This window comes from Poecilia latipinna, unplaced genomic scaffold (assembly GCF_001443285.1).
Source record: "Poecilia latipinna isolate Pla-1442-1.1 unplaced genomic scaffold, P_latipinna-1.0 Scaffold1346, whole genome shotgun sequence".
Lineage (NCBI taxonomy): Eukaryota > Metazoa > Chordata > Actinopteri > Cyprinodontiformes > Poeciliidae > Poecilia > Poecilia latipinna.
This window is the reverse complement of record NW_015113962.1, coordinates 97,475-110,326: the sequence shown is the minus strand read 5'-3', so window position 1 is coordinate 110,326 and position 12,852 is coordinate 97,475. Positions and strand designations below refer to the sequence as shown.

Genomic DNA, 12,852 nt, shown 5'->3' with positions numbered 1-12,852 from the left:
CCATCTATTGGATCCTAATATCTATACCTCAAATTCTCATAATGAAAATGAAAAATCTTCTTTTTCCCATGCTATTTAACTGATCAACAACATTCTCAAATTTCAATTACCCATTAAAACCTAATTCTGTTTTAATGGGTAACTTTTATTTCCAATTTTGACTTCCAATGATTCACTTCCTGCTAAAGAGCCCCCTGGTGGTTGAAGAAAAATCCACATATAAGCCGCAAGGTTCAAAGCTTAGGAAAAAAGTAGCGGCTTATATGTAAAAAAAAAAAAAAAAATATATATATATATATCTAAATGCTCTATTATTCAGGGGGCCGGACCAAATGTGGAGGCAGGCCAGATCCGGCCCACGGGCCGTAGTTTGGGGACCACTGTTAATGTATCGTCGCATCACCTTTTTAAAATTATGTAGTCATTTAAGAAAAATCTTTAAAGTGAAAAATTCTTCTCTCACATAGATCAATTTATTACACATTGTTGCCATAATATAGCCATTGTTGTTGAGATACTGTTAAACTGAAACGAATACTCCTGATAAAGCAATAACAGGTCTCTCTGTTCAGAGGTGTTGATGATGATTTACTGTTTTCTTCAGCCGTGGACTTCTTCAACCAGATCAACATGCTGTATGGCACCATCACAGAGTTCTGCACCGAGACCAGCTGCCCTGTGATGTCTGCAGGACCAAGGTAACAAACATTTTCAATGCATGCAACCTGTTTACAAATTAAACAAAAACCAAAGTTGCACTGGAAATATTAATACTTCAATAAATGGGAAGAACCTCACATGTGGCATTAGAAAGGGTTATTCCACCTTTTTTTGGAACATTGTTTTTTGTAGATTTTTAATCCTACTATACAGACTCACAAATGCACTCTTCCCTTTGTAATAATGGTGAAAAGACAATTTAATTAAAACCTTCAACTTCAGTACTTAGAAAATTAAAGGCAGCCAATATTCTGTGGCCACAGTGTGTAAATAAGACTGTCACAACAGACTCCATGTTGAATTTGGTCAAAGGCGGCTATGATTCAGACGAACAAGAATCACAAATGACTTTCAATATTTGAGCTCCTAAATCAAGAAGCGTTGCGACCACCAAATTTAAACCATGTGAACTTCACTTTCAGAAACTCTTCTCTGACCTATCACTTTTTTTCTGAGTCATTATTTCATGTTGAGAAACAGGACAATGTGAAACTTTATGTTCAGCTAAAATGATGGAGGCGATTGGTTTGTTTGACCGTCACATGAGGAAAACAGGAAATGAGCTTAGTATCTAGATTTGGCACTTCCTCTATCCTCAGTCCATCCAAGACTTTGTGCTCAGCTTCTAATCAGGAGGAAGAGACATGGTTTTGTTTCCTGTTGACACAACCTCTACCAAGAACATCATGCAAATTACCTTCTTTTTTTGGTCATTTTATTTAATTTCACCTGCACTTGAATCAAATTAGTTTGACTGCTGATTGCATTTCCTTTGTAGGTATGAGTATCACTGGGCTGATGGGACCAACATTAAGAAGCCAATCAAATGTTCTGCACCCAAGTACATAGACTACCTGATGACCTGGGTGCAGGACCAGCTGGATGATGAGACGCTCTTTCCCTCAAAGATCGGTGGGCTTTGTTCATTTCTAGTTTGACACAGAATTAAATTGATTCTAGTTGTTTCTCACTTCTTCTTTGTAAACCTTTTTAAACTTCTGCAGCCTTAAAAGTAGACAGAGCTCAAAGTGAATGTGTAAAGGTCACAAATGCTTAAATTTTTTTTTACTACATTTTCATCTTGACTTATTTTTTTATAATCTTTTGCGTTGCAGGAGTTCCTTTCCCCAAGAACTTCATGTCTGTGGCCAAAACCATCCTGAAGCGCCTGTTCAGGGTTTATGCTCACATCTACCATCAACATTTTGACTCTGTGATACAACTGCAGGAGGAGGCTCACCTCAACACCTCCTTCAAGCATTTCATTTTCTTTGTCCAGGTGAGGTCATCACACTACAGAGGGGGAAATTTGTGCAAGACTGAAATACCTAAGCATGGTTCTTATGCAGACTGGAAAAGGTCAGAAGTTTGATTCCAGTCCTGATTGGGATCAGGAGCAGAAACCCTGATTATCACTGGGAAAATGATGATCATTTTGCACAACATTGCATTGAATAATTGTTTAATGTGGAGCTCTGCAGAGTGACGACCTGATGTGGCTCTGACCTCTGTAATGACTTCATCTAGTACTTCAAACATGACTGTTTAGAGACAATGCTGTCAAAATATATTGGGATTTCTAATGTCTTTGATTATGACATTAGTCATCTGTTGGGATGCTGCCATTTCAAAAGCTAATGAAGTTTTTTTTCTTCAAATTTGTAGGAAAGATCAACAAAGCTGTGAATAAATAGGAGTGAAATCTCTAAATTCATTTTGAGACTGGCCCAAATATGGAGAATTTTATAAATTATCTGAATATTTCAAAGTCTTCTTCCTCTTGCAGGAGTTCAACCTTATTGACAGGCGGGAGCTCGCTCCTCTGCAGGACTTGATCGAGAAACTTGGATCCAAGGACAGATAGACATTTCATCATACATTTCCTCCCTTTTAAATGTTTGTTTTTTTCTCCTTTGCCCTTTCTCTTCTACCTCTGATTTCTAGCCTCAACTTGTAAAGAACATTTGTGCCTTTACACTTAATATTTGTACTGTACATTTTCTTATCACCTTTTGTTCTACACAGATTTTGAGCCTTTTTAGCCTCTTGGACTTGTATACAGTAGTGCAGTAAAGGAAAGATATTTTTCACAGGACTGGTTACCGACTGTAGGAGTAGTCTACTGAATCCTTTTTCTTTTTGGACCAAGGTAAAAACGGCTGCTTGTTTTAAGAGTTGCTGCAGAGTGTTTGGTTTGTCTAAACACTTGCTTACTTTTTAACTCTGGGTTATTAGAACTGCAATGAATCAACCAAATATCCCAGTTTTTTGTCTTTGTGAACGGAGGAAAGTAACAGAAAGCGCAATATAGAGTAAACCTGGTCTTTAGTGAGCTTTTAGACTTGTTACAACACAGCAAATGAAGGCAGACACACTTGTGCAGGTGTGTTTATGTATAAAGCTGTTGGTAACATTGCTCCTGTTCAGACCATCTTTAAGTCAGTTTAATTTAAAGAGATGGATTATTGCAATACCTTATTAAGCCCATCTTCAGGCAGCTATTTTATGTTGCCTAAGCAATACAGTGTTTTCCACACTTAATATGTTGAATGTGCTGAAGTTTTCACAGGTAGTTTTGAACATTTTTCTTATCAAGAGCCTATAAATCCTTGGGTTATCCTTTTAATATTAGCCTTATTATAGAAATGATGACAAAGAATGAAGATCATTGTGACCTTTTAGTTTTACTTGTATTTCTGCTGAACCCCTAACCACTCTTTTTATTTTGTGTATTTTTCCTTGGATTGGAAAGCTATGTAATTCCTTTTTCATCTGTATGCCAGTGATGGTTGTAGTTTTGCTTTTTTTTTTTTAATATACTTAGTCTGTTTCCTGTGATATTAGCAGTTGTTGGGCTTTACACTGGCTACAGCAGCAGGTTCTGTCCATATAGCCGATGAAGCTAATTTTCATCCTGGATGTCTGGTCTTCAAAATGTTAATCATGAAATCGATTTATTACGTGGCTTCACATTTCACCCAAACTTGCGTCAGTCTTGTAACTCGCTATGATCGAGCTTATGGAAGCCTGTTAAAATCCCTTTAAATCTAGATTTTCCTCTTACAGATGCAGAAGTGGTGTGTCCACTTATTATTTTTCAGTGTTTACTCTGCCACTATGTTTTTGCTTCAGCTCACAATATCATGTCTAAACTCCTGGTTACATTTACTATTTCAGGTGTAGGAGTTAAAGGTTTTTATATTTCATTGTTTGGTCCAATTATTGAATGGTTGTTTGTGATGGAGTGGGAGTTTTGGGGATAAATGTACCACATTCAAAATGTATTGTAACAGTGTTTTTCTGAACAAAATTGTGCCTTACAATAAAAGTCGTCACAGTATTGATGGATTAAACTTTCAATAAACATCTTAAAGACAATTCTGTTTTGAGTCATTTTGTTTTGTGGAGCAGTGTTTTTTGGATTAATGTAAGTAAAATGGTGATTAAAAAAAACACATGACAGTGATGCCAAGGAGATTATTAAATGTGATTTAATCTATAGTTCTTGAGGAATGTAGCTTGTGTAGGATTTATCGGCGCTGATGGGTATTGGCTGCAATTTAATCAAATTATAGTAATGAGGGGTAAGATTAATCCTGAGCTGTGTACACATTAAACCAGAAGAGTTGAAAGGGGTATTTGGCGTCTTTTACCATAGCTATGTATGAAAATATTCTTGCAGGGTTTTATCTGAAATGGTATTTATATTAAACTCTCCCGACCCCACTAGGGACAAGGGTGTATAGAAAATGGCTGGATAATTAAACTGCATAGGAACGCGTATTTAGAAACTCTGTATCACCCGACAGATCTTACGCTGCACGTTTTCGGTTTTTTTTTTTTTTTTTACTGAACCAATCAAAACGGAGCTAAGACTGTTTCGTATTATGCCCTACGTTTAGACTTGCAGGAAAACGTGTTTAAACCTCAATTAGTTTTGGTAAGCAAAACCAAGTGTAGTTTTTTCTCAGTAAAGATGAATGGGTCCTTTTTCTTGGCAAGATATACTTAACTGTTCACCATAGTTATGAATAGTTATTTTTATGGTAGCAAAGTAAGCACGCCTGAAAGACTTTACCCAGGGCAGTAATTTCCCACCTATCGGGACGGAAAATTAACAAACTGTTTCTCTAAGCTAACATCGTGAAGTAGTTTGTCATCCGGCTGTTTGGTTAAATACCGTCGAAGGACCAAAGGTAAACTCGAATTAAAAACTTTAACAAAAAAATCTCTGGTTAATTTGGCTTTGTGACGCTATAAATGCGTTATAAAGGGAAGATAATGATACTTGGTGTTAAGCTAAGTAGTTTGCTAAACACAACTGATATTTAGAATACAACTCTCTGAAGTCGCTTGTTTACTAATGTTGACTAAGAATACTGATGGTGATATGGGCTATTTTTGTACTTAACATTAGTAAGCTACGTAAAAACGGTGAATAAAGCGAAAGTGCTGCCGATTAGTTTCATTTCAAGATGTAAAGTTAGCTCCGTTTTTCAGATGATTCATGGAGCTAAACTAAGTTTAGTTTCACTTGTTGACTTAATCGACTAACCAAATTCCTCACTACAGTTGACTGAGTGAACTTCAGCCACCTAATCATCACAGACAGATTGGTGCAATTTCTGGTATGTTTCCTTTAGGTCACAAGTGGAATCATGGCAGATGAAAACACACAGTTCTGTGGTAATTGGTGCGTATAAACTAGTTATATGTCATGACTAATGTTTTTGATCGATTGTCTGAACTTAAATGCTTCTGCCTTTCAGCAAGCATGACATTCCAGAGGCCAATTTTACCACTCATGAGATCCATTGTAGAAGAAACATTGGACTCTGTGACGTGTGCCAGGAGCCAGTTCCCCACTCAGAGCTTCAGGAGCACAAGATTCAAGAGCACACACAGGTATTATACCCCGCTTAAGATTGCTTATGTTTATAAACCATATTGTGGGGGGGGGAAAAAGTAGTTACCTTTCAGCCTGTTGAGTATTTTTACTGAAGTGGAATATTACAGGTTAAAATCTTAAGTACCTTCAGAAAACCACTGATCTAAAATTAAAATAATAATTTGATTTTTAAGTATGGACACTATTTCCATTTTCACTGAACTTTATTCTGACCTTTCAAGTCAGACTTATTCCACTTCTACTTCAACCTGTCAACTTGTAGCTCAATCAGCAAGAAAGCAAATTACAGCCCCAAAAATATTGTTACACTTTTATTTTGGTTTCTCCAGATTACATGCAAGTGTGGACTAAAGATCGAGAAGAATCAAAGTGAAGTTCATCAGGTATTGCCTTACTTTTCTTTACATTACATGTTGCCAACAGAATGTTTTCTCCAAAAAATACTTTTAGAATCAGTGTTTACATTTTTGCGGTGTAGGAAATTCTGACATCTATTTAGGGGTAAATTTACTTAATTTGATGAAGCGTTAGAGAAGCAGTACAACTTGTACAAAAAAGTATGTAGACTATACATTTCTTGACTTATAATATTTAACAATCTGAATGAAGGCCACTAAATGTTCCTTATGGTTGTGTCTTGCAGAGCTCCGAGTGCCCTCAGCGGCTGGTCCCGTGCCCGTACTGTGAGCTGGAGCTTGTGTTCAGCCAGTCCAAGGAGCACGAGGATTACTGTGGTACACGCACCGAACCTTGCCCCAACTGCAAGTGCAATGTAATGCTGCGGGAAAAAGCTGTGCATCCAGTCCTGTGCGGAAGCCTAACACCACCCCAAGAGAGGAACAACAACAGGATGGGCTGCGGTCAGACAGAGAGTCGGTCTTCTGATGACTGGTTTGAGGCGCACTCGATCAGAAACCCCCTGAGAGCGCAGGAGGGAGTCCCTAAGAACAATAACATCAGCGCAGCGGAACGCCCTCACTTTCTTCGGCCGTTTGAGGCCTCAGTTTACAGCGGCTCCAGTGGGGATCGGGAGGCGGGGAGCTGGAAGAGTTCTCACAGTACATCTAACCTCTGTGAGTTGATTCTGAATTGTCTTATAGATGCAGAACCCCAAGAAATTTGATGTGTTTTCATCTAAATGAGAATTAAGTTTGATTTTTTTTTTTTCTTCCTGTAATAATTGTGTGAACGTTTGCGTTTTAAGTTCTTGGACAAGGTGATTTTCTTCATGGCGGCAGCAGCAGCGTGCGCCCTCCTGATGAGGAGTCGTCGGGCCTCGACTACGACTATATGTTGGCCCTCAGCCTCCAGAGTGACGGAGAATCAGCAGCTGGAGGAGCAGAGGACAGTATGTGGAGGACTATCTGGGAACGAGAGGACAAGAAGACTAACTCGTCAGCAAACACATTTCCTCTGGCCCACAATAAAAACACTAACTCACCTGAAGGGACGAGCGCAGTTCAGGCCTCCGGCCCAACAGGTAAAATTGGGAGGATTGCGTTCATTCATCCGAGTGTGCACTCGGTTTATGATTTCACTTTGTTCTCACAGATACCATGCTGCCTTGTGAGTTTTGCGAGGAGTTGTTTCCAGAAGAGGACCTTATTCTGCATGAGGTTTGGGAATGTTTTTGGATCCACTGTGGTCTAAGTGGGGAAGTATCAAAGTGGCAGGGATGCAGTTAAGGCTCGTGGTCAGGTGATCATCAATGTGACTGCATCTATAAAAGCATGAGTTTGAGGCCATTTGCAGGTAAATTGGAGTCCATGCGATTATTCCCACATGGGAAACAATTCAGGAAGCTCATATCAGAGGAAACTCCAGGTGTCCAGCAGGGAGGTGGAGGGTTGATGATTTGGACTTTTACTACTAGTAAACGATCATGAGGCGCGCTTAATTCTTCCATGTGCAACAGCATGGAACCTGTTGTGTGTATGCTTGATGTTAGAGTTAAATAATCTTAGACCTGATCACTCTCCTTATGTCCTGATATGTAAAATTGTGGAGCTGGAAGAGAGTGTGCTTTCTTTTTACAGTGGCTGCATGTTTTGCACAAAAAGCTGAATAAAAATCAATTAGGAACTATGATTTTTAATGAAGCGACATAATTATGTAATAGTTCAGAAATGAATGCATTCAGATCCCTTCAGTGACACAAACTGCCTTTCCGTGGGCGAGTTTTGACTGTCAGGTAATTAATTAGTTCATTTTAAAAATCAATCCTAAACATATTCTAGTTAGACCTCAGAGACACCTCTGTACTTTTCTTTGTTTCAGTTCAGTTCCAGTCATCCCAGCCCTTTACGTGGCTGTGGATTTTATCTGCGTGTTCAGGGAACGTGACGTCTAAAACACGTTAAAAACAAAGATTTTAATCTTTGTTTTTTTTTTTTTTTTTCCTTTTTCTTTGTGTCAGACCGGATGCAGCCCCACCTCTGCGTTTGCATCTTTCAGCAAGAAACCGTCTTCACCTCCTAAAGATGACAGGATGGGCAGGAATGCTTCATCAGGGCTGATGCAGAACTTTCCAAACACGCTCGCTTCCAACATTCCCACCTTCCCTCGGTCAGTCTCCCCAGCCTCTTACAGTCCTCCTGCCAGTCCACTAGAGGGCGACGTGGTTATTCCATGTGAATTCTGTGGCGTGGCTCTGGAGGAAGCTGTTCTCTTTCACCATCAGGTATTTTTCCATTTTTCTCCTTTAAAAAAAAAAAAAAAAAAAAAGCTACTTCTCCTGTTTTAATTAAATGTGTGTTTTGTACAGAATAATGCTTCACACTTGGTTTTTAGCCATTGCTGGCTCTATTCTTCTATTTTTTTTTTACTATGGTATGTATACACTGTTTTTGTCTGAGTGTCTCCTCCCAGACTTTACATGGACTGTGTGGCTGTTAAAAAAGTGATCCATTAAGGGAATTAATAAAGAATTTGAGCTAATCCGATTTGCTTCTCAGTTTATAGCTAATCTATAACATTGAGCAAAATATGGAGTAAACTTTAATTTATTTCAGGTTTATTTGTATAAAAGGACATCGTTATTTTCAGCTAAACATAAGAATCAAACACCTTCAGGATTTGTTTTATCTTGAAGAAACTTCATTATTAGCATAATCTGAATTTTGTGTCGTTTCTCTTCTGGAACCAAGGACAAATGTGACATGCGGACCGAGGCTGGCCACCAGCTGAATAACACAGCAATCCAGAAGCCTCTGGGTCCTGCTGGAGATGCCTTTGAACAGACGTCTGCAGATATTCAAAGAATAAGGCACGAAGGTACCGTTGGATATTTCTTCCGGTTAATAATGAAGAGTAAGACAGTAATCTACTCCAGCAGTATTCTACCATTTTGAATCAATTAAAAAAAATCTATCCTCTCAGAAATACTTCAGTGTTTTGGTGTACAATTTGTAAATTCCTGGTCTGTTAAAAACTCTTCTAATGTATAGAGGAGCTGTTCAAAATGTGGCCCTCACTATGATTTTACATGGGCTGCAACCATGATTCAGGAATTGTATAAATAAAATTTTCCCCACCAGCACAGGCGGTTGGAATTTATACTTTTCTTTTTTAGATCTAGATTTAGATTTTTAAATACAGAGTAAAAATAAATCTCGAAATGGAAAATGTTTGGTGCTATTTCAAAGTGTTAGTCTGTTTTTAAACCAAGATTTTACTTTCATTTTAATTACATTGAAAACAGAACCACAAACCTCCCGTTGTTTTTACTCAGCAGCAAACACGTTCATCAATTTTGTTAAAATTCAAATGAGTATTTCCAAAGAAAGATTGACACGTGTTCTGAGAATAGACCAAAACATTTTTCTAGGTCAAGAAAATAGAAAACAATAAACCCTAAAGATTTAGGTGATTACATTTTTGTGTTTGGTATTTGCCTCTTTTTTTTTTTTTTTTTTGCTAAAATCAGACTACATTTTTTCAATTAAAATATTGTGTGTTTAGTTTATTGCTAAACAGGTTAAAAGTCCTTTAAAAAAAAGCACTTTCTCAGCCTTTTGAATTGAAAAATCTCACAGAAATGTATTGGTCTTTGATTAATTTTAACTCGGCAAATTTGGCTTGTGTACATCTGACTTTTCGGGTGAAGACCTTTGGGACTCAAGACTTGGACAAGCGTATGGAGGATGGGATAGGAGGATGTCCAACCGTAACATCTGGGAAGCAGAGGACACTCGTTTCTTTCACTGTGGCTCTGACACCCCTGGTTCTGCTTCAGTACAGGGGTAAAAACAATAATACAATAGAAGTGAAATATGATTTTCATTTAATTTAGAAATATTTAAGCAAAAATGTAAATACGCTGAGTTAAATGCATAATAATTTGTTCATTTTTTTTTTTTTTGGTAAATGTATCCATTAGATTTTATATGCCAGAAAACAAAGAAGGGACGGAGAACAGAACTAAGGTATGTTTTACTTTTATTTACTCAAACTATGTGGTGTTTATTCTGTCTTTATTTAGTCCTCTACTGTTAAATGACTTTAAAAGTTGGAGTATTGACAATATCCACATAAAATATTTGGTTAAAAGTTTAAACCAAACAGGTTCTTATTTCTAAATGTTTTTTTTTTTTCTGTCACCGTACATTTAAATAAACTCTTGACACACAAACTTTGACATGATTTCGAATGAAGGCGACAAGTTGTTACTAAATACAGCTGAAACCTTTCAGTTTCCAGTCTCAACTAGTGATTAGTGTTTATACTTATTTATGCTTGAAAACTCAACAGCATTTCATAAAGGTGAGGAAATGCGACAGAGAGACACCAGCGAGGTGGTTCTCCATATTTGGAGGCATTTTTATTACAAACCTCCTCAGAGTAAATTAGCTCCTTAAACTTCATCAGTCTGAGCTAAACTCTTTCAAATGTCACCTCACAATAGTGAGAAAGACAAAGTGTTACTGGGAAGAAGGGCAGCTTCTCCCAACCCGTTTCCTTTCCTTCAAAACTCTCTACTGCAGGTTTTCTCCTTATTTTATTTCAACGATTCGACTCAGGAAGCTTCTTTCTCTCCACATCCTTAAGGCCGCAAACGTAAATGTCATCAGTGAGTCACATGATGAAGCATGTGTCAACATCTGCTGGGCGTTACATTATTCTGATGCAAGCTTAGACCCTGAGTAATGTAGTCGTGCGTTACTCAGTACAGTACATGCCAGACATTTTCTCGTCCGGCATGAGATATTCACTGTATGACTGTTTGATGATATCACAATGTCTAAAATATAATGTAAAAAAGCCCCTAATCCCCTTTTTTCATAAAAAAGAAAAGCAACAGTTATTCATACTACTGCAAACATAACTAAAATGTTGACTATTAAAGGTGCAATCATGCTATGAAAAATCTGAAGTCTTCCGTATTTAGGTATGGGTGTCGGAGGTCCTTGTTGTGCAGAATATTTGACCTTTTCACCTCCGTTTCAAAAACAACAACGATGACGGCTCTTTAATCCCAATGCCATGACTGTAATATTTCTAAGAAGTTTTACGTGATCAGACTAGAAGCCTACAAGTCGCCGTGAAGCTTTAAAAACAAATATTATATTAGAAAGATCTCTCATCAGATCTCTCATTCTTCATTATTTCCTGATGTGTTTTTTTGTTTGTTATTATTGTTTGTTTTGGTCTGTAAAAGCATTCTTAGCTGTACCGCCGTCTCTCTCTAGCCACCCAAGAAGCAGAATGAGGAGCAGTAGGAAGAATGTGAGCTGGAGCCTCTGGAGAAAACAAACGGACTGCACCTCCTCGTCTGCTTCACCTGTTTTTGCACACATTTAAACAATAAAGGTATAACAACCCAAGTGCCTTTGAAAACCTAAGTATCTTACAGTTTATACTCTATTAATTTTTACAAACGTCTGAGTTGATTTTATTCTTGCTTTTTCCGCTTAATTTTGCGTTTTGTGGTCAAGGCTGATAAATTAAGACATGTATTTTATTAACATTGTATTAGCGTTTTTATTGCTTGGTTCATTTAAAACAAACCCAGTTGAAGTTAATCTGCACCTTGTTTCTGCTGCCGGAGACGTCTTGGTTTTTATCCTTGTGTTGTCATCTTTTTGTTTCTGTCTTCATCTATTTAAAAAAAAAAAACAAACAAAACTTGGATGGATTTTTTTAAAGACAATGTTGGCAACAGATTGAATTTGTTAGAATATGTTTCTCTGACCAAGAAAGTAGAAATTTCTAAGCATTATTCTCACTTTATACTGTTTAACACTCATCTTTTGTAATTTTCTGTAACTAAGTAAGCAGTGATACTTTTTTTTAATTCTAACCTACAGTCGTGAGATAGCTTTAAAAGCATAATATGATGTTTTTGTGACTTTAACACAATAGAAATATGTATTAGGAAGCCAGAAAGTTTTAGTTAGTAGAGCTGCTGCAGTCCATGGGAACACCTTTCATTGTGGATTTAGTGCACACAGCTGAATATTCCTGTTAAAAATGATGTAATACTCTTTGTCTTGTGCTGTGATTAAATATTTCAATAGGGATAATGATGGTTTTATCATTTTCTCAACATCTTGGTGATTTGATTTCACACATTTCAGAACCTTGTCAGATATGAAGTTTCGTGAGCGATGGGCAACATGATACACTTTTGATTCTGATTTTTTTTTCTTATACTGTTTGTGTGGAGGTGATTCTGCAGGTTAGAATATTTTAGCTGCGGCAATTGGGGTAAATTTGAAGCACATAAGTTTCAAGTTTTATTCTCTCAAAGTCATATATTTGTTTAAATTGGCGTCTTTAAGAATAACACGATGCTTACATACAGCAAACTAGACTGAGATCCTTGAAGTTTTTCAGCACAAAGTGAACATTTACACACACATTAGATCACTTCCATATATTGAAATTTTTATAGTTTAAAAAAATAGTGTAGAGGAACAAAATAAGTAATATTTATTCATCTATTTGAAAGAAATTACTTGAAAATTACTGTACCCAAATTATTTTCTTTTCTATGTTAGTGGAAGGAGTATATGTAATATGACCAAATATAATCTTCGGTCCTAAAAAATGTGAAATAGTTATTTATTTTAGAATTGAGTTTGAAACTTGGATATTTGAAGATTCTAGTGTAATTATTCAGCTGCATTTGCATTTTATAGTAATTTGCAAAAGAAAAATAAACAGAAAACATGTTTGGCAACTCCCAGATGCACCCCGCCTTTCACCCCTGTTAGAGATTCCAC

General features: G+C 37.1%; 2 protein-coding genes across 3 annotated transcripts in view; both read left to right on the top strand.

Moving 5' to 3' along the window:
• Positions 1–2,815, top strand: part of LOC106961886 (MOB kinase activator 1A) — a 13,430-nt gene extending 10,615 nt beyond the window's left edge. For both annotated transcript variants that reach the window (XM_015055981.1, XM_015055982.1), the window contains exons 3-6: positions 605–698; positions 1,499–1,632; positions 1,836–1,999; positions 2,507–2,815. In XM_015055981.1, the coding sequence (XP_014911467.1) occupies positions 605–698; positions 1,499–1,632; positions 1,836–1,999; positions 2,507–2,584 (470 nt within the window). In that variant the 3' untranslated portion in view covers positions 2,585–2,815. The remainder of the gene's footprint in view (positions 1–604; positions 699–1,498; positions 1,633–1,835; positions 2,000–2,506) is intronic.
• A 1,827-nt stretch (positions 2,816–4,642) lies between these two features.
• trafd1 (TRAF-type zinc finger domain containing 1) lies at positions 4,643–12,147 on the top strand. The gene is made up of 12 exons (XM_015055983.1): positions 4,643–4,916; positions 5,364–5,413; positions 5,490–5,625; positions 5,959–6,012; positions 6,273–6,702; positions 6,834–7,109; positions 7,181–7,245; positions 8,046–8,309; positions 8,776–8,902; positions 9,735–9,870; positions 10,008–10,053; positions 11,317–12,147. The coding sequence occupies exons 2-12, from the start codon at positions 5,379–5,381 to the stop codon at positions 11,344–11,346; spliced, it is 1,599 nt and encodes a 532-aa protein (XP_014911469.1). The 5' UTR covers positions 4,643–4,916; positions 5,364–5,378; the 3' UTR covers positions 11,347–12,147.
• Positions 12,148–12,852: the final 705 nt, after the last annotated feature.

Bases quoted from the DNA above. Each gene is read 5' to 3' on its own strand.
- trafd1 (XM_015055983.1), top strand. From the start codon at position 5,379: ATGGCAGATGAAAACACACAGTTCTGTGGTAATTG. The intron at 8,310-8,775 runs GTATTTTTCCAT...TCTGGAACCAAG, and splicing joins CTGTTCTCTTTCACCATCAG to GACAAATGTGACATGCGGAC. The intron at 9,871-10,007 runs GTAAAAACAATA...TGTATCCATTAG, and splicing joins GGTTCTGCTTCAGTACAGGG to ATTTTATATGCCAGAAAACA.